The sequence below is a fragment of the Aythya fuligula genome, chromosome 14 (genome assembly GCF_009819795.1).
Source record: "Aythya fuligula isolate bAytFul2 chromosome 14, bAytFul2.pri, whole genome shotgun sequence".
NCBI classification, from domain to species: Eukaryota; Metazoa; Chordata; class Aves; order Anseriformes; family Anatidae; genus Aythya; species Aythya fuligula.
The window spans coordinates 1477130-1504561 of NC_045572.1; the positions used below are offsets into that span (position 1 = coordinate 1477130).

Below are 27432 nucleotides of genomic sequence, written 5' to 3' on the forward strand. Positions count from 1 at the left end.
ATTTCTCAGTAACTAGATTTCTGGGGAAAAAACACAAATCCATACACCGGAAAAAAATCATAAAAATGTTTACTCCTAAAAAAAAAAAAAAAAAAGCCATCAATATTTTGCCACATGGGGCTTTTAATAAATAAAATGTGGTAATTTAAGACAATCTCCAGTAATTTTAACAGGGTCCCTTCTCTCTTTTTCCATTTTAATGCATGTTTTGTTGTTGTGTTTTTTTTTCTCTTCATTTTAAATTTTAAGATCCATGTTTTTCTACAATTGGTTATTGGCATTTGTGATTGAAGTTATTAGATTTGGAAAATACATGACTGTGACTGGCCAAACAGACAGATGATTCTGTATGCAATGCTGTTATCATACAACAAATGACTCTCAAAGAGTATCATAAGACTTCAACTGATTCTCAGAGTTTATTTACATTTCTTATTTCCATGTATTCCTGCAGACGACAAGCAACACTTAACATTTTGCATAACCAGATTTGCATTTTACCATGTAGCAGTGGAAGTTGAATCAATGCCATATATATATCAATGACATATAATAAATATATATATTTATTTATGACATATAAAAATATATATGAAAGATTTCTTCCATATTGTGTACTTTTATAATTTACACAACATGCTCACCATTGCTTTTAAAGTACCACACTTGTAACTTAACAGGATATTCCTGAGACTTTCTTTTTTTCCAAATAGAAGTTATGACTAGCTCACATTTTAGGTAGATGAAGAGTCAGATCAAAAATATCAGTCATACCTGAATATATATATATATATATATATATATACACATACTAATAAATATATAATTGACAGGAAAAGAAATGCTTATCTAAGACATGTTGGATCTGTTCTGGAGCCATTCCATATATTAAAGGTTCTTTTTAAAGTTGATTTTTTAAGCATTGTGATGCTTAATAAATAAATAAAATAAAATAAAATAAACAACAACAACAACAACAACAACAAAAAACAGTCTCTTTCTACAAGCCTTTTTTTTTTTTTCCTCCCCCAACAAAATCTCTGAAAATAACTTCCGCGCTTTACTTAAAAGTCTCTTATACATAAGCAATAGGACAACACTTGCTGATTTTCAGTAAATTAAATTCATAGCAATGACCATTATGTCAGGATGACATTTACTTGATTAAATGTACAGGTGCTTTGAGCTGAATGAAAACACTGGCACAAACCCTCAAGATGGAAGCACTGCTTGCATAGCAGGTTCAGCACAGACTCAGAGGCACAGCAGTGAGTCTGACGGGGACCATGTCCACTTGCACACATTGTTATTTACTTATGAGCCTAGGCATGGAGTAATGTCCATCCAGCCAGAGCCCTTTGGCCCGATATAGATGGCTTTTTACAAACCCAGCCATTTTGATAGGCTTTAGAGGAGGGAATTCCCAGGAACAAAAGAAATACTTTGTAAGATTCACATTTATAAAGCAGGAATTTCACAACTCAGATCAAATTTGTTCCCCTATGTAAAATCTGGTATTTTACAGAAGACTTCCCACTGAGCATCTTTTTAAAATATTTTTCACATTATGGTGTTTGATACCAAATAATGGCACAGAGGAGATGACAGTATGAATCAACTACCTGGACAGAACACATTTGAATTTTCTTAGTGTACAAGGATAGTAAGAGGTCATACCACCCCCTCCATGAGACATAGTACTTATGGGAAAGATAATAGCTGAACAGAAAAGTCTTAGCATGGATGTGGACTTCAAGTCAGCACTGTTTGCAATATAGGGACAGTATATATAGGGACAATGCTATACAATGAACCAGTTACGCTTCTATGGGCAAGCAAGTTTCTTCAGTGAGAAATAGGGAAAGGCACATGAAAATGATCTCTACCATGTCCTGAACAGGTGAGAATTTTTTATATTGGTTTATATAGAACAGCAGTCTTCTCAAACTCCTTCATTTCACAATGCATATTCTCGAGTATCTGATTAAATGTTGCACAGATAGAAATATCTATAAATATTCTCCTGTTTTTTCTTGTTTGTTTGGTCACAACATTTCAGTATTTCACTTAAAATTTTGTTTTCAGATATTTCAAACATTGACCAGAATTCATCACTAATGCTGTGTGTTACATATGCTCATTTAACCTAGAACTAGAAGTAGTGACTCTGCAAATCATCTCTTATAGGTAGTAAATCTAATTTTTATCAGCAGACTACAGCTTTAGCAAGTAATGCCAGCAATTAATAACTTCATTTTTAAGGTTAAATATCTTCCCCAATGTTCCTCCAAGCTGACAAATGAGAAGACTAATCACATGAACATCAGTACTGCACTAAGGAAGCGGGCTCTCAGAAGTTCTGTGGAGTATGCTTATATTGTAACCCACATTTTACACAGATACAAACATTGAGATAGCAATTAACTTGCTCAAATCTGCTCTATTTTTCTGAACTTCCAACATTCGGCAATCTCTAGACTACAACACTGAAAGCATGTGTTTGTGCCACAGTGGGTCTGTCTCAGTTGTCATTTACCCCAATAAAGCCATTTTCTAGTCAATTGGTTTGTTTAATCATTGCAGCAGTCCCTTAACAAGGCCCTAATAACTTCATTCTTTTTGAAATAGCAGTATGGCTCCTAAATTCAGAATACCAACACCTCAAATCACAGGGCAAATGAGGTACACAAAGTCTTTGACATTGTATCTGTGTTTGGGAACAAAAGCCAGGTACTGGGTGCAAGTCTACTGTTCCCTACAGTAGAAGAAACAAGTTCCTTGTCCTTCAGTCATTTCTCCACTCACACTTGTGGCCATCTATATCAGGAATTTTGGCACTTAGCAAAAGTAGTTCGCAAAACTATTAATCTCTCTTACAAAGCATCACTCCTCTCTGACCCAAAGGCTTATTGTGTCTCAATTTGCACAAATCCCATTTGAAGAGAAACCCTGTACTTCCTTTGATTGCAACTGCAATGCAGGATCTTTCCTAAACACATGAAGAGCAAAATAAGGCAGGAAGTCCAAAACCCATTGTCCTTGTATTTGCAAATGATGATCGGGAACCCAGGAGTAATGCTTTCAACAAAGCATTTCAACAAATCAACAAAGAAATGAAATTTTAAGGAATTATCTTTATTAGTTGTGCCTTAATTATTATTTTTCCTGTCTTTTACAAACTGTAAGAATTAATAAACATATGAGTAAGAAAGAAAACCAAAACGATGTGTAAGTATTTACTTCGTCACATACAAATCATATTTTATTTCTAGTAATTCAAAAAATGCTTGCAGTGAAACCTAAATATCTTGAAACCTTGTGTTAAGCTTTGGCTAGTTTACAGGCTCTGAAAAGTCTGTGAATCTTTTGAATGCATAAGGAATGACATAGTTAGTCACATAAAAGAGGCACTGCAAGTTTCACATGTCAGTAGGAATGAAGATAAAAATTCAGTGCTCCTGGCTGTGATTTGCTTGAAGATTTCAGGCAAAGCTTGGCACAGGTGTGCTTAAAAGGAGAAAGCATCGATCCAAATTCTGCCTCTTAGCAACAAGATATAATCTTAGTACTTGATTTAAAAGACAGGTGATGAATCACAAGTCTTCATAAACAAGGAGATGGCAATACACTCTCTTTACATGGTGTAAATGTCATGAGAGGAGGAGATCGAAAGCAAACTATCACATAGCTAAGCTGCTACCATCTGCACAATTACTATATGTTCTAAGCAGCGAGGGAGTAGGAGGGAAAAGCATCATCAGTTATGACTATGCAGTCATTAGCCAAGATCCCAATCTTCATTAGAAAAATGAATTAAAACTCACCATTTACTGTAGATGTCACAGTGGCTCCAAAAACAATACAAACAATGGCCCACCAGAATTGGGTAAAAAACATGCATTTTGAAGTGGTTGTTAGTAAGCAGAAGTGATAAAGAAGAAGATAAAGTGATTAATGCTATTAATTTAAGGCAACATCTTCCTCCCCCCAGTTCAAGCAATTTTTACTATAAGGAGGAAGAGAAAATAGAGCACATCACAAATTTTAGAAGAAAATAACGGCTTGGGATAAGCAAGGTCTGTAACTGAATGAAAAACTGACCACAAAACTACTAGAAGCTTTCAAAAAGGTTTAGAGAACATATAGACTTTACATTAGGAAATTGCAGAACAGAAAGCCCGGATGAGCACAGGGAGATGAAGCAAAGAGTGTTAAGAGAAGCCAGAAGGGGAGAGAATCATGCATTTTTGAAGCAGATACAAGAGAGGAAAGCTTTGTCAGTGTTAAGAATACATTTGATCAGCCACAGATCTAAACTTCCCTACTCAGTTTATTTTCATTGGAATTCAGTATTGAAAACACAGTAAAAGTAATGCCCTGATATCATGCAGGGAAGGAAGGGAAGGAAGCCCCTTCCCACCTTTCTTTGGTAACATAGACCCTTTTTGCCAATACCACTGAGTTTTTGTTTGTTTGTTTGTTTGTTTTTAATTGGAATGGAAACTCTCCCATGGTTTTAGCTATGAAATGGCTTCTGAAAGACCTTTTCATTTAATTATTTATTTTGCAGATAGAGCCAATAATGCAGAGTTGACATCCTACTCTCTCTTAATGGATATCGCATTTTCAGGATGGAGTACAAAAGATATTTGTCACACCAAGTCTAAGCTATCAACTTCTACTAAAAAACACTTTGGATATTGTATTTTCCATAGCCAGTAAGAACTGCTGAACAACAAACTACTGCAATGAATAAAACTTTTTGGTTATTCATTCCTGTCAAGGCTAATTAATACAAATGATCCTCACTTCCTGAACTTTTCTCTCAACTGAAATGGAGTTAAGAAATCTGGAAGTATCAGGACACCTTTCTTTTTGCCTTATTTCTATGCACATTTGTGTTTTTCCTGCTATGGGAAGAAGATTTACATTTGCTACATTTCCACCCCATTTTGCAGACTTCAGAAATTCAAGAATATATTGATATTCTGAGATATTCACACAGGCACAACAAAGTTTCTAGGTTTATCGTCTTGTCCATCAGTAACATATCTAGCATAAGACAAAATGCAATATACAAAATACATTACTTAATGTAACAAAACTAACAGCTATTTTTGTTATTTATTGCATGGACAAATGTATCAACAACAACAAAAACAAAACAAAACAAAAACACGGAAAATAAATCTAAGTGAGAAAGATTGCTTTAGCAATGCTTTCTTTTCTTTCATAAGGTTAAGTCAATCATCTTTCCCATCTTGAAGCTACATAGTTCAGGCATCTCATATACTAGTCATGTATTTCCTAATTGCATTTTATTGATCTAATATCTATTCCGTCATCTGAATAAATTTCTAATAAGATTCTGTAATAGCTATAATGAATAGTGAAGGTACCACTAAATATTTACTTTCATTCTTGACATTAAACAAATATAACTCTCCATGCCCTTTTCCTTGTGCTCAATTCTGCAGGGGTAGTATTCCCTCTGCTAACATTCTTCAGTCTTACCATTATTTCTATGACCAGGACACAGCATATTTCCCTAGTAATCCCATAAATCGCATATATAGATTGCATTGAAATTAAAGCTGTTCTGAAATAAAATGAACAGATTAGGCTTAAGGAAACTTAAATGAGGTGAAGCAGACAAGACCTGATAAGACAGATGGAATTAGAGTCTATATACTTCAATATATTCAAAATAACTTCAGTACTTATAGAAACAAAATACTAACACAAAGGGGGAAAAAATATACTATACCACCACAATAACCCATTCTGAGTCTTCCCTGTAGGTAATGTTTTTGGACAGTTTTGGAAATAATTCATATCAGGTGTTTAATGTAATAGAAGAAAAGGTACTGTAGCATTTAAGCCCCTTATCAGCTTTGGGTCCATGCAGCTAAATCAAAGGAGTTGATAGCAAGTCTGACTTAAACAACCAACTACAGCTGCTGTTGATATATGTGAAAGTGACCTCAAATGCATCTCTACAGAACTACCTGAGCAGAGGGTAGACTTCCTCTTAATCCTTGTACACACAAAGATCATCCCTTCCAGAACTGTAACTTGTACTCATCCCTCCTCAGATTTTTTTTTTTAAAAATAACAATAATTTTAATAAATAATTTTAATAATAATTTTTAATAAAATAATAAATTAAAAAAAAAGATGTTTTAGCATCTTTGAAACATCAAACTCATCAAACTCCTGCTGTAGATATCCTATGGCAATGAATCCTGCAGAGTAGGTATCTGGCAAGGACCTGAGGGCCAGGCTGAAGTTTTATGCATTTGTAATGTTTAAAAAAGACATATATAAATGCAAATAAAGAACATCTTCCTGAATGCTAGCATCAAATATTTTATCAATATTCTCCAGTCTTAATGACATGCAAATGATTCTTCTGAAATCTTATCTTCTCTATGAAATCAAAATATCTTCTTGCATCAGAAGCTGAACACTGGCTCTGAAAAGGAATTAATCTTGACTATATCTTCAGCATCTCTTCTTTCAACAGGAAATAAACTCCTTGGTTTGGGTTGGGCAGAGAGGGGTTGTGGTTGTTTGTTTGTTTTAAATGTGTAGTAATGCCCCTACAGAGGCACAATTCCTTTTCAAATAAATAATTCAGCACCAGAATTTATTCTGTTGAACGCATACCAAAGTTATGTGAAAACAAATAATGGCACAACTGTCTTATAGCTACTCCACTACCTCTTTAAAAGACCAAAAGCAAAAAATGCAATTATGAAATAAAATTCTAGTGTGTACTATTAAAAAAAAAAAAAAAAAAAAAGAGGGATGAACTTCTGAAGTTTCAGTATCTGCCTTCTTGCCTTTGTCCTTTGCACCAATTGCCATCTCTGCTTTTTGCATACTGAACCAGATGGAGTAGATACAAGCTATCTTCTAGAGAGATGGGAAGATGAACAAACAGATGATCTCTCACTGAAAGATGGAGCTTATCATCAACCTGTATAAATTATTTACATCCTCAAGTGACCACACAAAAATGTTCTGTAGTCATCTAACTTTAGGAGACTTTTCTCTTTTCAAGTACTTTTTGTTGCCAGAAATTTGTGATACTTATCTACATTGTGATAAACCTTATGTTCATGGTGAATTAGTATTATGTTGCTCTCCCACATAAGCAGGGGCATTTAGAACTCTGGAGTACTTCTTTCTGTGCACAGTATCAGCTACATTGCTTGTTAAGATGAATGGTTATTATTCGTTTAAAAATAAGATATTTTAGAAAAAAATGAACCATGCAAAAATAAATTATTATAAGCAATGGTACCTGTCACACAGGCCCACTGAACCACATGGTTCTTCTTAATTGACACTCAGACCCACAAATAGGAAGGAAATCAATATTATGACTTAAGTTGAACTGAGTAAGGACTTGGAGAAGACCCCATCATTTATCACTTTAGTCCCAAAGTCCCTTATATATCTGTATAAACTTGCACTTCGTTACAACAGAGTTTAAAACACTTAAAACTTACTTTGCAACAGGCACTTACTACATTCTTACACTCTTCTTCTTCATAAAAAAAAAAAAAAAAAGAGAGAAAACCAAACCAAAACAACAACAAAAAAAACCAGTTAAATACCTTAATAGTTTGCATACAAACTAAGAGCATTTGAACTCACCAAAACCAAAGGCAAATGGCTGTCATTCCCTGTGATTTTGCACTGAGCATGTTTTTTGTTAAATTTTGCTAGTTAAGAGTTCTAAGAAAATCCATTAGACGGAAGCCTGCAAAACAATTGCTAGAACACTTTGATCCTAACCATATTGTGTCAGTTTCAGTTAACACAAGTGAAACAGATCACAAAGCGTTTCCCCAGCAGCTGTACATCCCTAGCTCTTTTCCATTCTGATACTGAAGAGGAAAGTGACATAACATTTTTCAATATATGCTGAATACATTTTCTATCAACACTTTAAATAGGCAATGCACTTGCATGCAACACCTTCTACAGTAAAACCTAGTCTAGCAGTGGTTGTTGCCTTCCTCTACATTTTCTAAATAGAAAAAAATGTTAGCTTTATAATTCTCAGTGGCTTCACAACCCTTCAAAGGGCTGTGAAAAAAGTAGGAGGTTTTTTTGCATAAATCTGGAAATACTTTAAAAGATTGTATACCTTTATATACCTTTCACTTTTCAATATAAATTGTTGGAAGAAATATTTTTAAGCACCAGTTTTAAAATACATCTCCAGGAGAGAAAGCCTTGTCAGTATAATCTATAGCTTTTATTTATTGCAATTAAAAAATAAGAAGAAGAAGAAAAAGAATTTCAGTGTGTTTTTAAGAAGGACACGTTGTATCACATAAAAATGGAGAAAAATGCAATGATCTCAATTCAGAGATCAGCTGGGAGGATAACACACTGGCAAATCAACCCCATGAAATGCTAAATCTGGATTTACAGTTCACATGTAAGAAGAATTTAGAGACATGAGCACTTGTTCTTTTCTGGTATTCTCCCAGAACTGAGAGTGTCCACAGACTACAAGCCATGGCATATTGATTATGGTCCCCTGAAACATCATCTGCTATACAGACAGCAATTTCCAAGGAACCAGTCTCTAGGTCACGCCACTACAGTAAAAGGTCCTTTTTGTTCTGACACTCCAATCACGCCTGAATGCTGAAAGAACCCAGTTCTTTTCTTGTAGTCTTCCTCTGGCCCTGAGACATATTTCCCATCTGCTCATACAGATGGTACGCTCATGTGAATTTAGGAGAATGTTTTTCCGAACTTTGTTTTCTCTCTCCTTAAATTACATGGTTCTAGACTTGTAGAAGTAGAATGTGTTCGAGGGATGCCAACTCAGAAGAAAAATGTGTACACGTACACACATAAACACAGACTTGTTTTCTTAAATGTGATTTAGCACAGAAACTACTCACTAAATTGCTACAGCAAATGCCTGCATTGCAGCTAAACAGCCAACATTACAACCAGGGATAAGCATGGCTTAAAAACATTCTTCTGCACATGTTTACATGTATCCCTTGAGTCTGAAGAACTTATCTGGAAATACCACAAGAACAGAATTTCTTGTAACATCCCAGTTTCTCTCCTTCTAAGCAGGATTAAATACTCTTCCAGGAAAGGCTTTCCTCTAGTCCTCCGCACACTGAGAGTCAAATAAAATTTACATATATGGAGGAAAAAAAAAAAAAAAAAAGTCCTGAACCATCTAGACTTTTTAATTAAAAAGTATTATGTAGATTTTAGGAGTTTAGGTGATTACTATTTCTCAAAAACATATTTACCATTTTGAAAATCACTAACAAAGCAAGATAAAACAGCAGGTTAACAAGTTAACTGTTCTCTTCACAGGACGTGCATTGAAAAAATAAATGAAAACATTAAAAAAAAAATCACTAAAACTAGATACTTTGCTAGAATGAAAAATAATACCAAGCAAAAATAAAACACGAGGAAAAAACTCCATTCATTTAAGAAGTAGTTTCAAACAATGCCTTATAACAATGCTCATAACAGTGTATAGATAGTTTTTCTTTTACAATCACAACTAAAGCATTACTACTTGTGACTACAGGAGGAATAATATGTATAATCAATTCTAAACATAGACTTATAACATTTATTTTTCTTAGACATGCAAGGCCGTACAACTTCATTCTGAACGCTCTCTCATCCTGCCCCAACTTACAATGTCCATCTCAGAATTCATCAGATTTTTGATTAAAAAGACATGCAAATATTCATACATATATACATATGCTGTACATATACAGCAAATATACACATCATATATTTAAGCATGTGTACAGAAACATTATACACAGATTTAGCACCCATCTCATTATCTGAGTCTTGATCAGAGTATCCTGCAATAAGATTTTATGTATACCTTCCCTAAATGAAAATTTCCGTTGTCACAATCAGAGAGTACCAGCAAAAGTGATATAAAACATATCACAGAAAGAAAATCAGACAGATTTGTGTTGCTGTAATTCTAAATTATGCTAATATTTAAATTTCAATTCAAGATTAAGTGTTTGATGCCTCTTTTTTGTTTTTGGAATACATCTATTCAATGTCTTTGGAGCAACTTAAACTATTACACAGTTCTTTAGCTGATGGAGATTTTCTTGCTAATAGAGAGTAAATGCCACAGTTTATCTGTTAGGGTATAAAACTCAGAATTTCTTTCACTTCATTGCAATATAGTTATCTTGGATAATAGAGCTTTTAATGGAGGATATTCCTGTGACTTAAAGCTTTTTCCTTATTAAGCTTAATTGAGTTAATTATTCACATACTAATGATTTAACAGCTACTCCATATAAAATAGAAGCAAGAGACCCTCTTGAGCACTTATGCTATACTTAAAATCTAATAAAGGAACTAAAATAAAAAGATACCTTTGTTGCACAAGGGGAAATGGGCTAAAGTTGCGCCAGGGGAGGTTTAGGTTGGATATAAGGAAAAACTTTACAGAAAGGGTTTTTAGGCATTGGAATGGGCTGCCTAGGGAAGTGGTTGAGTCACCATCCCTGGAGGTCTTTAAAAGACATTTAGATGTAGAGCTTAGTGATGTGGTTTAGTGGAGGACTTGTTAGTGTTAGGTCAGAGGTTGGACTCAGTGATCTTGGAGATCTCTTCCAACCTAGATGATTCTTTGATTCTTTCAGATGTGGAGGTATTTAAAATCCAACTACCCTCTCTCCTGCTGTGGATGGAAGTGTTCTGAAATGATATCATCCCAAATCCTACAGCAAAATGCATCTTTAATCTATCAGTCCTTAATTGAAAAAAGATACTTATGACATTCAGTGATCTCCTCTTTATTCCAAAAATTGCATCTTTCCTAAAATTGGCTCATTTTGTGAATGTGTTGCTATGTAGGAAGAATGGAACAGTGTGATTCTAAGGACAATGGAACAGATTTGTATCTATAAAACAGCTATCATCCCTATGTGCATATCAAGTCTGGCATTTTATAATTCTTCATAATAATGCTTGGCACTTACATACTGTTTTATGGGATCAAAATACTTTACAAACTAACTAATTCATCTTCACAACACCCCTGTGAGAAGGTAGGTTTTACTATTCCAATTTAATAAATGGAGAAACTGAGGCAGAGGAGTTGTATGATTTGATTCATGTCACAAAGGAAGCCTAGGTCTTCAGTTTGTAGACTAGAAATAACAGCAGCAGTAGTTCTGTGGCAAATTCCTTGGGACCTTCAACTGAACTATTTGCATGAGTAAGAAAAACAGAATATGGCCCACATCTTGAGCCAGAGTTGATGCCTTGTTTAGTTAAAACTACAGTTAATTCCCTTAAGGAATGTGCTGGGATTCCAGAAACCCAACTTCCTTTCCTCATGTTTGATCTAATTGACTGTGCAAAGCAAGAGATGGTAACTTGTCTTGCCCTGGGATTTCCAGATAATGAGATTGGGGGAATGCTGCTGCTTCTCTGCTCACACCCTTGGATGCTGTAGAAATTGTTAATTCATATGCTTTGTACACAAAATTCTACATAACTGTGCAGAATTCTTCCTAGGCAATTCAAATTTTCAGTCTACATAATAGCTATATGACTTCAATTTGAGACAGTTTCTATTACATTTGCATTTATTTCTGCCTGTTTTCAAATGGCTCCTACTTTGAATGGCTGCATGCAAGATTTAAGGGTTCTTATAAATGTGTATGTATATTTTAACAGTTTGAACACAGAAATCCAGTTCACTCCTTGTGCAGACAGAGAATTAATTTTTAGCAAGTGTTGGCAACTGAAAGTTCAGTAATTGCTACTATGAACATGCACAGTAGCACAAAAAATTACCCAGGTATCATAATAGAAACACTTGTTCACAGTATTGCGATTCTCAAGTTCAAACAAGTCTTACTCAAATTACCTTTCTCTTACTCTTTGCAATGCTTGTATTGTCCTATTATGGCATTTAGTGTTATATGTTTACATGACATAAAAAAGAATGACAACAAGTGGCATCCAAAGCTAAAAAAAAAACACTTATGTTTTAACTACGTGTGACAACAGTATGGTACCATTTCATTTCTTACTTTAAGAAAAAATTTGGAAACTTTGCATTCCAGAAAATATTTTTGATCTGATTCTGTATCTCATTGTATGACATATCTTTCCACTGGGCCAAAATCCCTAGGACAGAGACAGTAGAAGGACCTAATATCTCCTCAGAATGACATTTAATAAAATGGAAATAATGAACAGGTAAGCCACTACATGCATTTTATCCACATAAGTATCAGGAATAAATTCAGAGCTTTTCCCCCTCAAACTCATAATACACTTTCAGTGGTGATTTGATATCTCTTACATGACATTTTTAACACCCCTTCTGAAGATATGCAGGATGTTTATAAAATTATAAAAACGGCAACACTATTGAGATGTTTTTTAAAGAGGAAGCTGGCACTTTCAAAGACATAATTTTAATTCCAGCTAGCACAGAAGATTTTATGATCCCAGAACAAAAAAATGGAAATTTAACTCCAAATTATTCAGGTTTTATTAAGAAATAAGCCCTATCAGGAGGAAAAAATAGAAAAAAAAATAGCAAAATAAGAATCAGATGATTTACTGAAGGATGTCTGGTGTCAACAATTCACCTCTCAAATACTACATTCCCCTGAAAACTAAAGGCACTTAGAAAGGGGATTGCTTTTCACACTATCAGACCTCACGCAGCACTTGCAGGGCAAGCAGGCGATCAGGCCCAGTCAGCATGCGTTTATGAAAGGCAGATCCTGCTTGATGAACCTGATCTCCTTCTATGACAAAGTGACGCGCTGGGTGGATGAGGGAAAGGCTGTGGATGTGGTCTACCTTGACTTCAGCAAGGCTTTTGACACCGTCTCCCACAGCATTCTCCTCAAGAAACTGGCTGCTCTTGACTTGGACTGGCGCACGCTTCGTTGGGTTCGTAACTGGCTGGATAGCGGGGTCCAAAGAATCGTGGTGAATGGAGCCAAGTCCAGTTGGAGGCCAGTCACTAGTGGCGTTCCCCAGGGCTCGGTGCTGGGGCCAGTCCTCTTTAATATCTTCATCAATGATCTGCATGAGGGCATTGAGTGCACCCTCAATAAATTTGCAGATGACACCAAGCTGTGCGCGTGTTTCGATCTGCTTGAGGGTAGGAAAGCTCTGCAGGAGGATCTGAATAGGCTGCACTGATGGGCTGAGGTCAACTGCATGAAGTTCAACAAGGCCAAGTGCCTGGTCCTCCACCTGGGGCGCAACAACCGCAAGCAGAGCTACAGACTGGGAGAGGAGTGGTTGGAAAGCTGCCAGGCAGAGAAGGACCTGGGAATGATGGTGGATAGTCGGCTGAATATGAGCCAGCAGTGTGCTCAGGTGGCCAAGAAGGCCAACGGCATCCTGGCTTGTATCAGGAACAGTGTGACCAGCAGGGCTAGGGAGGTGATCGTCCCCCTGTACTCGGCTCTGGTGAGGCCGCACCTCAAGTACTGTGTTCAGTTTTGGGCCCCTCACTACAAGAAGGACATGGAGGTGCTTGAGCGGGTCCAGAGAAGGGCGACGAAGCTGGTGAGGGGTCTGGAGAACAAGTCCTACGAGGAGCGGCTGAGGGAGCTGGGCTTGTTCAGCCTGGAGAAAAGGAGGCTCAGGGGTGACCTTATTGCTCTTTACAGATACCTTAAAGGAGGCTGTAGCGAGGTGGGGGTTGGTCTGTTCTCCCACGTGCCTGGTGACAGGGGGAATGGGCTTAAGTTGCACCAGGGGAGTTTTAGGTTGGATGTTAGGAAGAACTTCTTTACTGAAAGGGTTGTTAGACATCGGAACAGGCTGCCCAGGGAAGTGGTGGAGTCACCATCCCTGGAAGTCTTCAAAAGACGTTTAGATGTAGAGCTTAGGGATATGGTTTAGTGGGGACTGTTAGCGTTAGGTCAGAGGTTGGACTCGATGATCTTGAGGTCTCTTCCAACCTAGAAATTCTGTGATAAGAAGCTCCACATGAGATGTTAAATTGCTGAAAAAATCTATTACACAATGAAAATGCCCAAGGCTGTTTTAGTACCTCGTAGTGCAGGGGATTCTATTTTACTTGCAACAGTGCAATTTTCCTTGCACCCAGAACAACAAAGTAGATAACAGAAGACATAGCTGAGAAGATACGAAATCCAAGCATCCATGACTACATTGAATCATTGAATTCACATGAGTCAATGTTGGTAGAAACAAACAAACAAGAAAAAACAACAAACAACACAACAACAATAAAAAGGCAGACAAAGCAAGATCCTCATCTCCATTTAAGAGAGATTAGGAGGTTATATCTGTTGAATTTGTTAGGAAATATTGGTTGGGCTAGAAACATAGCCAACAACACATTAGATAAAACTTGACAATGAAAACTTGACAATGAAAACTAGGCTTTCAAATCGGACAAGTCTTTCATGTTTGACAGAACTATACCTTCCTACTTCATTTTGTCTTTTGGCTAAAAAGGATGGAAATGTTGCCATCTCCCAGGATGTGGTCCCCAGCAAAAGTTCTGGGTATATTTTGTTTTAAAACAAAAAAAACAAAACCACCAACAATAAAATCCACAAGTTTCAGTCACAAAAAGCATAAAACTAGTCCCCTGAGGAAATGGGACATTCTTTGTTATGCAGTCATCAGTCCTCAGTGACTATACACTATCCCAGTGTTCACTTGTGAGGACTGTTAGAAGTACAGAAGGGTAAAAATCTCTATAGATATCCTGGTGAAAAACCATGAGAAACATTGTTGTGTTCAGCCACTTCAACTATATTTAATCCTGCTATTCTAGTATTTATTTCGTCTGACACACATCACTCATATGCTTACATCCAGCAAAGAGACAAATTGCAGGAGGACCACCCCAAGAAACAGTTACACAAGTAGAAGCTCCAAATTGGCTAACAGAAGTGCCTTGTCCCCCTTACCAAAACATGCATTCTAACCTTGGGAAAAAAATAAAATAAAACCATAACTAAAAATTCCAATACTTCTACAGGCTGAAGAAAATCAGAGAACTGTTTCTTCGTGTCGTGGTTTAGCACATCATGCAGCTAAACACCACACAGCTGTTTGTTCATCTTCCTCCCACCGCTCCCCAAAAAAGGTAAGTGAGAAAATTGGGGGGTGGAGGGTGGAAGGAAAGAGGCAAAAGCTCATGGCTTTAGCTAAAGACAGTTAAATAGGACAGAAAAGGAAGGAATAACAATAGTAATAAAAAATAATATACAAAGCAAGTGATGTACAATGCAATTGCTCAACACCTACTGACCAATGCCCAACCAGACCACAAGAATCTACCCCCTTCGTGCCAGCCATGCCCTCCCCTCTTGCCCCCCCGCCTCCACCCAATTTTACTGTCCTGCAAGATGTGCCATGGTATGGGATGGGTATGGAATGTCCCTGTGGCCACCCTGAGCCAGCTGTCCTGGTCCTGTCCCCTCTCAGCTCCTGGAGCACCCCTGGTCTCCTCACTGGCAGGGCAGCATGAGCTACAACAACCTCGGCTCTGTGGGACACTGGTCTGCAACAGCTAAAACATCAGTGTGTTATCAGCATTATTCTACTCCTAAATCCAAAACACAGCACCATACCAACTAGTAGAAAGAAATTAACTCCATCCCAGCTGAAACCAGAATACTTCAAAACATGTCAGAATTATCTGTCTGCATTTTGGAATAGATTTGATGTCAAAAGTCAGAAGAAAACTATATATATTCACTTAAGAAATAAATTTTATGTGCCACAGCAACTATTTCTGCTATGTGTATTATATAAATCAGCTATTTTCGCACACAGAAATTTAATTAAAGCCATATCTTTTCATGAGTTCTGGCTGCATATGTTGTTCCAGATTTTTTCAACCTACAGTCAACTGATTATTTTTCTAGATTTGAATCTTTGTTCTCAAAATCCACATTTCTACACATGTTGTCAAAGCACTTATATCCTAATGAAAGCCTTCTTGTCTACTAATAATCATTTTCCCTGTAATGACTTAATTTCAGCCTATATCTTGCAATTTTCTACCATTTTTGTGATTTGAGTGTATCATCTCCTGAATGTTCTATCCTTCACATATCTGGCAAAGAAATTTTCTTTTCAGATGGAATATGGAATAAAGTCATTTTTAAATTGCAAAAAAAAAGAAAGTTCAGTCATTTTTTAAAATACCATCCTAAAACTTGCATGGGGAAAAACAAATATCTTTCCTTTATTTCTCCAAAACATAAAGAGCTGGCAGCTATCCCTCAGAAATAAAAATCTTTCTTAAACTGAAAGTAACCAGTACATCACATTATCTGTAAAAAAGCTGGTCACAGTTCAGTCATGCCCTAAACTAAAGCCCTACAGGAGCAACACTGCAGGCTATGAGAACATTGTAAGTACCGTATAGATGTCTACATTCACTGTTAGCCATTTCTCATTCTCTCTCTCCACTCAGGGACAGCATAAGCCAGTTGCTTACAAAACAGTCTCCTATATCTTCCTGAAATTTACCTTCACAGTGTTAAATCTAATCAGATCTGACATTCATACCATGTATGGGTTCCGCTAGGAAAAAAATGAAGAACAATGTTAAGAGATCACCACTTGCAATATCCAAAATAGAAATTAAATTATAGGAGCATAAAAGAATGTGACAGCTAAATGTCTTCATTTTAAAGACCATTCATTGAAGACCATTTTTGTAATATGACACTCACAATGCATTTAATTATGGCAATCAAGGTAAATGAACTTGAATTCATAGAAACGCATGTATACATGTGTATATGAATTTATACATACATATTCATGTATGAAGAGGCAAGAAAGCAAAAAATTAATGTTGATATTTAAAAGAATCTTAATTTTGTTGTATACATCTCAAAGTAAGAATATGCCATCGCAAGTATAAGCTAAAACAAATTATTAATAACAGTAATTTCAGAACAGTAGTAGCGTGCAGGTATTTTTGTGTGTGTGTTGGGGGGGTATTTAAGGTAAGTGAAAACTAATGTTAAGCCAAAATTAATATATCACTATGATTGACACTTTAATCACGTAACCTTGAATTCATTTTAGATAAAATAGCTATTTAATATGATTTAAAGCTCTAAAACAAACCTTAACATTAGAATCATAACATTTATTGCCACATGCCCAAGTAAAGGCAAAAGCAGAATATAGGCAAATGCATAATGGTGTTTTTTATTTTTATTATTTTTTTTTTTAATCAGCATGTATGCTTACTCCATCCATCCCCTGTGTTTGACCTCCAAAAACTTTCTGAAACCTACTCTAATGAGTAGGTTTCAGGAGGCAAGGATTTTTTTCCTCCTGCAAGGAGCAGGAGGAAGGATATTTTACATTTCACTACAAAGATTTGTCCATAATCTTTGATCATAAATAATTAGGGAATATAAGAACAATTTTTGAGTGTAATTACCCAACTATCATAGAATTATACTGATAATCAGGTTTGCCTCTTGCCTTTGGCAATGCTTTTATTGGAAATGAGCTGCATCCCAGGAATGACAGAGATAGAAACCTTACAGAATCGACAAGAAAAAGATAAAGCTAGAAACACACATATATATATTAAAAAAAAAAAAAAAAAAGTAATACAGCCTATGCAACAAATTCCCAGCAAGCATTGTGATGCTATAATACAAACATATGTATACACACATGCAGTCAAGATTTATTTAAAACAAACTTTCTTTTCCATGAAACCGAGACCAAAGAAATATTTTAATTGACAGTCACTACATATTTTGCCTTTAAATATTTTCATTTTTTTTCTAACCAGAACATGTCACAAAAGTTAGGAAAAAAAAATATATATGTATATATTTTTTTTTATTTCAAGCATAGAGTTATGTTTCCTCCAAAACTCAGGAAAAGAGAGAGTGTGTGTATGCGTGTGTTATCTTGCAAGAAAGAATAAATGCAATGTTATTTTGTAAGAATATGAAAGGTATATATTTTTAAAAAATTGTGAAAATTAGATTTGTCAAAAAGGAAAAAAAAATAAAGTAAAACTAAGCTCTTTGTTTCCACTTTTTTTTTTTTTTTTAACCACATATATCATGTTTCTTTTGGGAAACAAAAAAATATAAAAAAACATTTTTCACAATTTTTTAAACATTTCTAGTGAAAAAAACTTGCCACGTGTTTCTTCTACAGAACAATCTTTTTTGAGTTTCACTTCATGTCTACCAATATTATCAAATAGAGAAATATCAGTTAAGTAGTCAGAATGAAAAATAACTTGTCAGAAATAGCAATGAAAGAGTCAGAAATAGTTATTAAATCTGATATTTATTTAATAAATTGTTTCAGTCATGAATTGAAAATCATACTCAATGCTTTTATTACTCTCATTCTGTCGATACAAATGTGTTAGGTAGTTACTTCATACTTTATTGTTTCTGTCAATAGAACTTTTCAACATTTTAAGGTGCCAAGTATCCATCATTTCATTGAACAATAACAAAAACTCAACCTGCTCCCAGCTTTTCAAATCAAAGTGAATTCCATTTAGTTACAAATAACAAAACATTTCTCTACAGTTCATAAAAATACTTAGTCTGTGCTGCAGATCTAGGAATGAAATACATTGTTTCAAGTTTCCTTTATTAAATAAATAAATGGACTTAATTTGTATAATTTTAAATTAAATTCTCTATCTCATCTCAAGTTTTATACAAATTTGTATGCTGGTGCTCTAAAAAAATAATTAAAAAAAATCTAATTACTTATATACTATTCATCTGTGGTCATAACCAAGAAGCCATACTTTTGATGGCTAATAAATCCCACTAGTCAATTCTGTTTATTTTTAGTTAATTGTATTTGTTTTTGTAGGTTTAACAGCCCTTTATTTTTTAGGTAGAAGACAAACAAACAAGCAAACAAAAAAACAATAAACAAAAATATGTCAAACATAATGAGAAGCACTGCCTCTTATCTTCGGGGTAGAGAAAGCTAAGGAGCCAGGAAAAGCCCAGATCAGTCCTACTAAGGTGATGATATTGGTTTTAGGTTCTACAGTGAAAGATGATATCAGCGTGTCACACATTAGGAGAGTGCATCAAAACCATGAAGTGCATTGCTAAATGAACATTTGCACACTTTTTTTATCCCTCTTTTCTGAAGGTGAATCACCATCTGGCACAAACTGCAAGAGTCCAAGGATCAACCACACAGGAGGTATTTGATGCCAGACTCCAGCATAGTGGTGAGAGCACTGATCTGATATCAATCTCTTGATCTCAAGGAAAATGGTTTCTAACTAAGCGATAAAAACCTACTATTCTGAGAAACGTATTTCCTGGCTAAACTTTACTACCCTTTCCTACCTGAGGAAACTTTCAGATCAGGGCATCAATATTGAAGTCAAATGCCAAAAGCATTAAACCTCAAGTCCCAGAAGAACTTAGGACTTAGTTTTAGACATTTAAGTTCCAATTTAGGTAGCTATCTAAACAAGAGGCTCTAAGAAGAATTATACTTAAATATAAGAAGATTAGTTACATTTTCTTAGTGATCTCATTGATCTAAGGTAAGGATTCCAGAAACACCTGAACGGTTAAAGTGCAGTAAGAAAAGCAAAGGCATCTAGCATTTTCAAGACTAGTGATTTCTAACAGATGATCTTAATTAGATATGAACTTCATGATATGTATTTGTTAAAATGACAGAACTAAATACACAAGACTGTGCTGCTCTCCTTTACATCTGAGTAGAAAATAACCAAGTTAAAAATGCATCCTCCTTGTCCTCAGTTATAGGCAGACAGTGGAAAAATCTTACTGAAAATGAAAGATATACAGTAATAAAAGTTTTAAGAATTAGTATTCCCCAAAATTAATATTTTGAATTTTCCTCAATATGAAAATATCAGACATTCTAAATTAAAGTTTTTTTTTGTTTTTTTTTGTTTTTTTTTAAAGCCACTCAGTGCTTTTTATCTTGTTATCTACTCACTCCATATTAAGTTAGTCATCTCTTGCAGTAATGTATTTAAATTACCTCTCATGGGAACTGCTTTTTCTATGAATACTACCAAACAGACATTTTCCTCACTTGGACATCTGCTCAAGTTCTTCTGCTGATTTGTTCAGTCATTAAGAACTTGTTTATTTAACCACCACTTTCCATGTAGTCATACACTAACAACATTAGGTTGAAGGACATTTCAGGTCAAATGTCATCAGAAAACTGATTTTCATGAGAGCAACATACACACCAACTGAATGCTCAAAAATATTTATAAAACATACCATTTAGTTATACAATCAGTCCTGTTACATAATTTTTCCTTTTTCCCCTCTAATTATCACTTGGTATTTCTTATTTCAATTCCATTGTGGAAGCAGTTCTAAAAACAGCTTTTAATCCAGAATGTGTATTTACAATAGTATTTATATCCTTATCTGTACCTAAGTATCTTTGAAGTGTACTAAGAATGGAAGCTCATCTCAAAACTTTATCACAAAAACCTTAATCCATTCTTAAAACACTTAAATTGAAACTGTTTGTGCAATATCAGCAGTTTTATAGAACATAGCAATACAAAAAATAGCATTTGAAAAAGGCAAAGAAAATCTATTAATTTGAAGCTGTAATTAAAAGACTAAAACTATGAGTCAGAAATGGTTTGTACTGACCTTAGTCCGTAAAGAACTGTCCCATCTGGATGCAAACGGATCATTCTGTTCTTCACAGTGACACCATGTACAAATGACTTCTTGTCATTCAGAAAATAGGTATCGGGAACCCATAGCTGATCAGCTACTCTATTGTCCAGAGTAAGGTTTAGAGGTATTACATTATACGACAGCCTCTTATCTCTCCAGGCTTGCTGAAAGTACATTGTCAAGGTATAGTCCTGTAATTATAAAAACAACAGAAAATTTGTTTTTATTGAAATAACATACATATACTAAAGGTGCAAATATACATTTACACATTGTGACTTTTCTTGAAGATAAACATTTCAGTTAGAATTTCTGTAAGTAATTTTATTTATTTTTACAGTACCAAAGAGCTTGTGCATGCTTAATGAGAGAAATAAGAATATAGAAGTATAATTGATATTTGGTGAATGACTTCTGAGTTCTTGTTTCAATATTAAAAAAAAAAAAAAAGGAAAATATAAGGAAAATATTTTTAAATGGTTAGCAACCAGCAATATCTGTAGCACTTTACAAGCCTGCAAGTTCTAAAAAATAGGAACATTTACAGATCTGAATTTCGTCTCACTGTCTTCACTGAATTCAGTAAAGCAAGAACTCTGGATCTGCCCTTGTATCTCAAAAATTGCAGCTACCCATTCAAATACTTCTCTAAATTAAAATCTCTTCGAAGTCTGTTAACTTTCCCCTGGGCACTGAAATCAATGGGAAGTCTCCAAGGTTTCTGTGCTACAGAGTGTTATGCTTATGCTTAATTTTACAGATGAAGTAATTCTGGTTACTTCAACGGGACGATTCAGAGAGCACAATTAAGCATCTGGCTAAATATTTGCAGTATTAGGAGACTGCCAGCTTTCCTTGTCTCAGTGAAGGCCACTAATGAACAGTACTTGGGAGATATTTTTGTGTTTTAGTGGACAAAATAATTACAAAAATTACTAAGACCTGTTAAACAGACATAGAACATTCATTATATATTAGCCTATATTAAAAACAAAACAAAACAAACACAAAACATTAAAAAATACAAAAAGGGGCTGCATATCTGATCACAGATCCTAGGGTCAAGGGCTGAAAAGCAATACTGAAGGAACACCAAAGAAAAACTATTCTAAACCCACTCTTTTTTACTTTGTTTTACAAAATCATAATCAGACCTCACACTATTTGAATTGATCTGATCAGTCTTCACTGATCAGTGAGAACTGGTAGCTTACAAAAGCTTGTTTTCAACAAAAAAAGTCATCAGAAATTTATCAACAGCGCCAGGATTCAGCCATGTCACAGTATAGGAGCCTGCATCTATGCGTCAGTCTGGGGCATTTGAAAACAGGAACACACATATACACACACCCGTTTTGAAGAAATAATTACTTATTCTGGTGACATAACACAAACTAATTTCTAGCATTGAATAACTGAGAAGATCTTATAAGGTATGAACATTTTGTTGCATAAATTGCAATATGAGTTCTCAGTTAGGAATAGAGTCTGCTTTCAAGAATATCCCACCTACATCTAAAGAAAGTTACTGTTGTGCTTCAGCATTGTACTGCAATATTTGCTTCATAAAGAGATACTGGAAAATGTTCAGTCATATATTGCCAGAAAGAAAATGTATTAGTCTTCATTATAATAACATACCACAACATAAAGTAGACAAGCTGTAGCAATTGCTCCCCTATTATCCTTGGGATATTGCATTTTATTCCTATTCTAAAGTATAACCTACATGTATTAATATAAAACACATATATAGAACATTATTCCCTCCTCTTTATACCTCAGTAAAAGCAGAAAAGTAAAGGAAGAAGAAAACTAAACAAGCATGGTTCAGTGCATAAAAATGAATTACATAAACCTGTGAATTTGGAGCACTGGTATAGCAGAAGGAAAAGCCAAGTCATCATGCTGGAGGTCAGAACCAAACACACTGTGTTCCAGAAACAGAGCTGGTGTACCAACTAAAAATTAGTTGGCATCAAATGGCCCTAGATTTCAGATGTGCTGTTTTTGATGGTCGAAATATACCTTAAATATACATATATACATTTTTATAAAATGTATAGGAGGAGAGGGAGGGAGAGGTAGTGGAGGTACAGGCACTTAGTAATATTTTTGCAAGGTAATGTCTTAACTTCAAAGAATAAAAGTCTTAAAATTTCACAATAAATATGGGAATTCCCCTCTATTCTAAACATCAAAACAAACACAAATGTCTTTTAGGAAGACGGACACACAGAAGGCTGTGAAGAAGTGGAAGAAATGAAATATCTAGTAAAGGATGATTTTACTTTGGTAAGATCATAGCGTCCTATTAAATTCACAGAACGGGATTGGTAGAATCATAATTTAAGTATAGAGATGAAGCAGGAGCCAACTCATTTGAGAAACCTGGCACAAGACACTAATTACAATAGGGTAAAAGAATAATGAAACAAAACCTCACAGTGACTGTGCTGACTATGCTCTGTACACCATTACACAGACAAAAGATGGGTGCATAGAATATTTAAAATACTTGCATATAGATACATTTTACAAAGTGTAAAAATATAGGTTTGTCAGTCACCCTGAACATGAGGCTTAAAAAATACATTGTGTAAATTTCTACAAGCATAGACAAATTTACAACTAAAACCTAGAAGAGACAATTAGTGCATTTTCTTAACATACACAAATATTATTATTTTGTACAGCTTCTATCATCCCATTGTTTACAGACATTTACACTTGGCAAACTTTCTGATTCTATCCCAATGCAGAAATGGAGGCAACAGAAAATGGATGGCTACTAACATTCTATCCTGATCCAAGAAGAGATCTCTTTTCCTCACCAGTAAAATTTCAGCTTCTCAGTTTTCCTCCTTTATTTCACACAATATACAGGAAGCAACAAATAATTTTAAGGCAATTTTTCCTCATACCATAATAAAAAAATGTTAATTTTTAGTATAAGTTAAATTTTTACCATATTCATGAATATTTTTATCCTGAGTTCATGAGTTACCTGTGTGTGGTAGTTGTCCAGAAACACATTTGCTGCTGGAAACATGTATACAATGGGAAATTTAAACCCAAATTTACATCGATAGAATTGTTACAGACAGCCAAGTTGCCAGTTAATGGCCAATGATCCATGGAAAGTTACTGTGCAGGAAAGCATTAAATCTGAAAACTGGCAATACTACTTATATCATCTTATTTCTATTCATCTTATATACATGCACACACATATGTGCATGTTATATGCATAAAGAAGAATAAAGGCAAAGAATATCTAGGCAAAAAAAGAAATAAGCCTCCTGAATGTGCACAATGACAACGGGAATCTAATGCCAAGCATGGAGACAGATACCATTTAAGAGGATACTCCAAACTGACAATAACGTTTAAAATACAGCTTTTTTTTTTTTTTTTTTTTCCTTCTACATTACAGACAACAAGGCTGATTCACAGTATAGCCTGACAATGTGTACCAGCACTTTTATTAACAGGGATATAATGCAGCTACTGAAACACTTTGCAAGTAATAAAATCAGAACAGTTAGGCGAAGAAAAATAAGTAAGTATAAGGAACATTTTGTGTTTTATAAATATGACATACAGCAGCAGGGAGTTGAATAAGCTATTTATTTCTACTCATTAGTAATGAATGGAGAACGCATCTGCGATTTGGCTTAAGTCCCTTCTCATTGCTTTCCTGGTTATTTCTAACTCGCATAAATAAACGCTTTACTGCACTTCCCAGTATTTTTAACGCCAGCTAATTTTCTTTGAAAATGCTTGAAGCTGAAGATTTTGCCTGAATGCTATATTTAATGTGTATGTTTAAAATTAAAAAAAAAAAAGTCTGTTAAAAAGTCTGTTGATGACATATTTAAAAGTGCTGCTTAGGTAAATTATGAAAAATATACATCCACACTGCAAAACGTATCTTAATATATTAAAAGTTACATACTCAAGAAGAAAGGAGTAAATGTTAAGTCTACTCAAATGAAGTTAGACTCAAGTGAATGAACTTAGACTCAAATGAAGATGAAGTTACCAATGAAGGACACAGTTGAAGAAACACGGTGTGTTTCACTATTCAAACGATATGGAAAACAAGCCAAAATGGAATCACTTCAAGCTAAAGCAGCTTCAGTGAATTTACTTCAAAAGCAATGGCTTTCCCTGAGAGCTGTTCACTGAAAATCCTTTCAATCCTTATTTTCTTCAAAAACAACCATTGCAACACATTCCATCCATAACTACCTATCTCATGTATCAAGAAAATTACCACAGAAAGTCTGTTTTATTAACATTGGAGACACTACTAAGTGACATCCATGAAAGCAGAATAAACTGTTGAAAAAATTGGGTTTTAGGAATGGATAATAAAAAAGAAATGCTAAAATAAATTGTCATGCCCTTTATAAAAAATGTATTTTTCACATTCTGTAAATATTCACTTCAAAAATGACAATGAATACTTCATTGACATCAAGATCCTTAAACAAAGTTCAAGTAGAACTCTCTTGATCCATTAAATCCCACTTCCCAAAGTTGCTCCAAAGCCATGAAACACTTCTCATCATTTATGTCTGCTAAAATTTCATGGTTGATTTTTCTTGATGGGAATTGTATGATCTGAAGTCTACAGTATTTCCAAAAGGAAAAAGATCCCAATACCTAAACTCACCATTTATTCTGCAGCAACTATCCCCAAGTTATTTATCATCAATTCTCATTTCTCAAGTGAACAAATAAACAAAGATGTGCTGTTTACCTTCTGCAACACAGTTCTTAGAAAAACACAGTATTATTGAATCAAACAAGAGACTTGTGTAGGAAAGCCAAACAGATGTAGAAGAGATGTGGAGTACAAATGTAGTAGAGCTTGAGCACTAGACATAAAACTTCTTTCCACTGGTTTTATGAAATTTGCAGTAAGGGACTGCTTATCATTTCAGTGACAAGACCATGAATATTTGTCTCCGTAGCACTACTGACAGTAGCCAACATTGACATTGTTTCTCCACAGTGATTTATACACTGCACTGTGATGCAGTATCATTGTATTTTGTGCACTCCAATGAAATTAAGCAGTTATGGCTAATGTGTTCCCTGTCAGCTCAATTAGTTTAGCAAGACACTAAGACACTTGATTTTCATTTCTGACAGTCACCCAGACTGAACAATGATACTGCACTTTTACTGATCAAGCAATCTGCACATTGTTCCACTCAAAAAGCATATGCCATGAGTCTTAGCTTTCTAATTTGCTGTTTGGTGATAATTAGATGAAGATTGATAAAAGTGAACGTGGACTGAAGGCTGTAATCTAACTCTGCTATTTGCTCTAGAATCACACATTTGATATCTTCTGATTTTTCTCTTTTGTCCTCTCTTTGCAGGATTTTCAGTTGAACAATTCAAATGCGAAGTAAGATGAATAGTCTAAACTGTACTCACTTGAAATAAAAGTTACGGAAACTGTATTTTTTTTCCCTCAAGACAGAAAATTAAGTGGTATTATGATTTATTTGGGTTTCTGAAGTACAATAAGCTATTTTAAGCTACAAGAAACATCCAATATGTTTATTTACAATTGTATTTGAAATATTTCTTTACTTGTATATTTCTGTTATTCTTCGAGAGAGAATAATTCTGAGTTCCTATGTAATTGCACAATGCTATAGATCTTAAGCAAGGTAAATACCTAAAACAGCAACCATTCATATTGCTATCAGTTCCAGGTTTCCCTTACTGTAGGTTAATAGCAGCATTTCAAAAGAGTAAAAATATTAAAAATTATAAAGAATAAGGAAAAAATACATCTGCTTAAATAGAATGGAAATAAACTGGTGATTAAGCAGACCACTAGAGATGTAATTAGACAGTTTGATTAGTGTAAATAGTGAATGAAGCTATTGTTTTGAAGAGACTGCTACCAGAAAATTGTATTACTTAGTGATAGTTTTAAATAATCTTAAAATAAAAGTTTAAGATATTTTTTCCAGGATAAGAATGCAGTAATTGATAGTGAGATTGCATCTGGGTAAAACATGGGAATTTTGAGTTTAGATGCAGAGCTGAACTAGCATGACATTTGGGCAACTGTTCCTTTTCCTGGTGCTTTACAGTTTCTTGAAATACTAGCATATATGCGAATCCTTAGAAACATATTTATAAAGTAAAAGAATTGCCAAGTCAATGCTGCTCCATATCATTGTAAATAATGTCTGAACAACTTAAAACATTAATGAAATGAGTGGCTCTTCATTTAAAGCATGTGATACTCATTTTTATGATAAGTATTTGCATTATTTTTCAAGGAAAATATCAAACAATATATTCCCAGAAAACAACATATGCACACATACATATATGCATCTTTTAAATATAGCCCTGCTGATGAAGAATGTTTCTATCAAAGATCACTCCAAGGCAAGGAGACCCCAATGACAAAAGAGCCATTACTATGCCTGTTGTGACAGCTAGCTCCACCTGCCTGTTCACATCTAAAAGGCTGCACAACTATCCCTAAATTCCCAACTGTAGGCTTTGGTCCAATAGAAACTGAGTTTTAATGAGAATAAAACAGTTTGAGGTGCACTCAGCATTTTACTACCAGAACAGGTTATTTACATCCTTCATAGTTTGCCAAAAGACAAGGATAGAGAAACTGGCTGCCCGTTACAAAACCTGGTAA

The 27432-nt window shown here is 34.8% G+C and overlaps 1 protein-coding gene across 2 annotated transcripts in view; it reads right to left on the reverse strand.

Moving 5' to 3' along the window:
- Positions 1–27432, reverse strand: part of GABRB2 (gamma-aminobutyric acid type A receptor subunit beta2) — a 162469-nt gene that overhangs the window by 80608 nt on the left and 54429 nt on the right. For both annotated transcript variants that reach the window (XM_032197254.1, XM_032197256.1), the window contains exon 5: positions 20709–20929. In XM_032197254.1, the coding sequence (XP_032053145.1) occupies positions 20709–20929 (221 nt within the window). The remainder of the gene's footprint in view (positions 1–20708; positions 20930–27432) is intronic.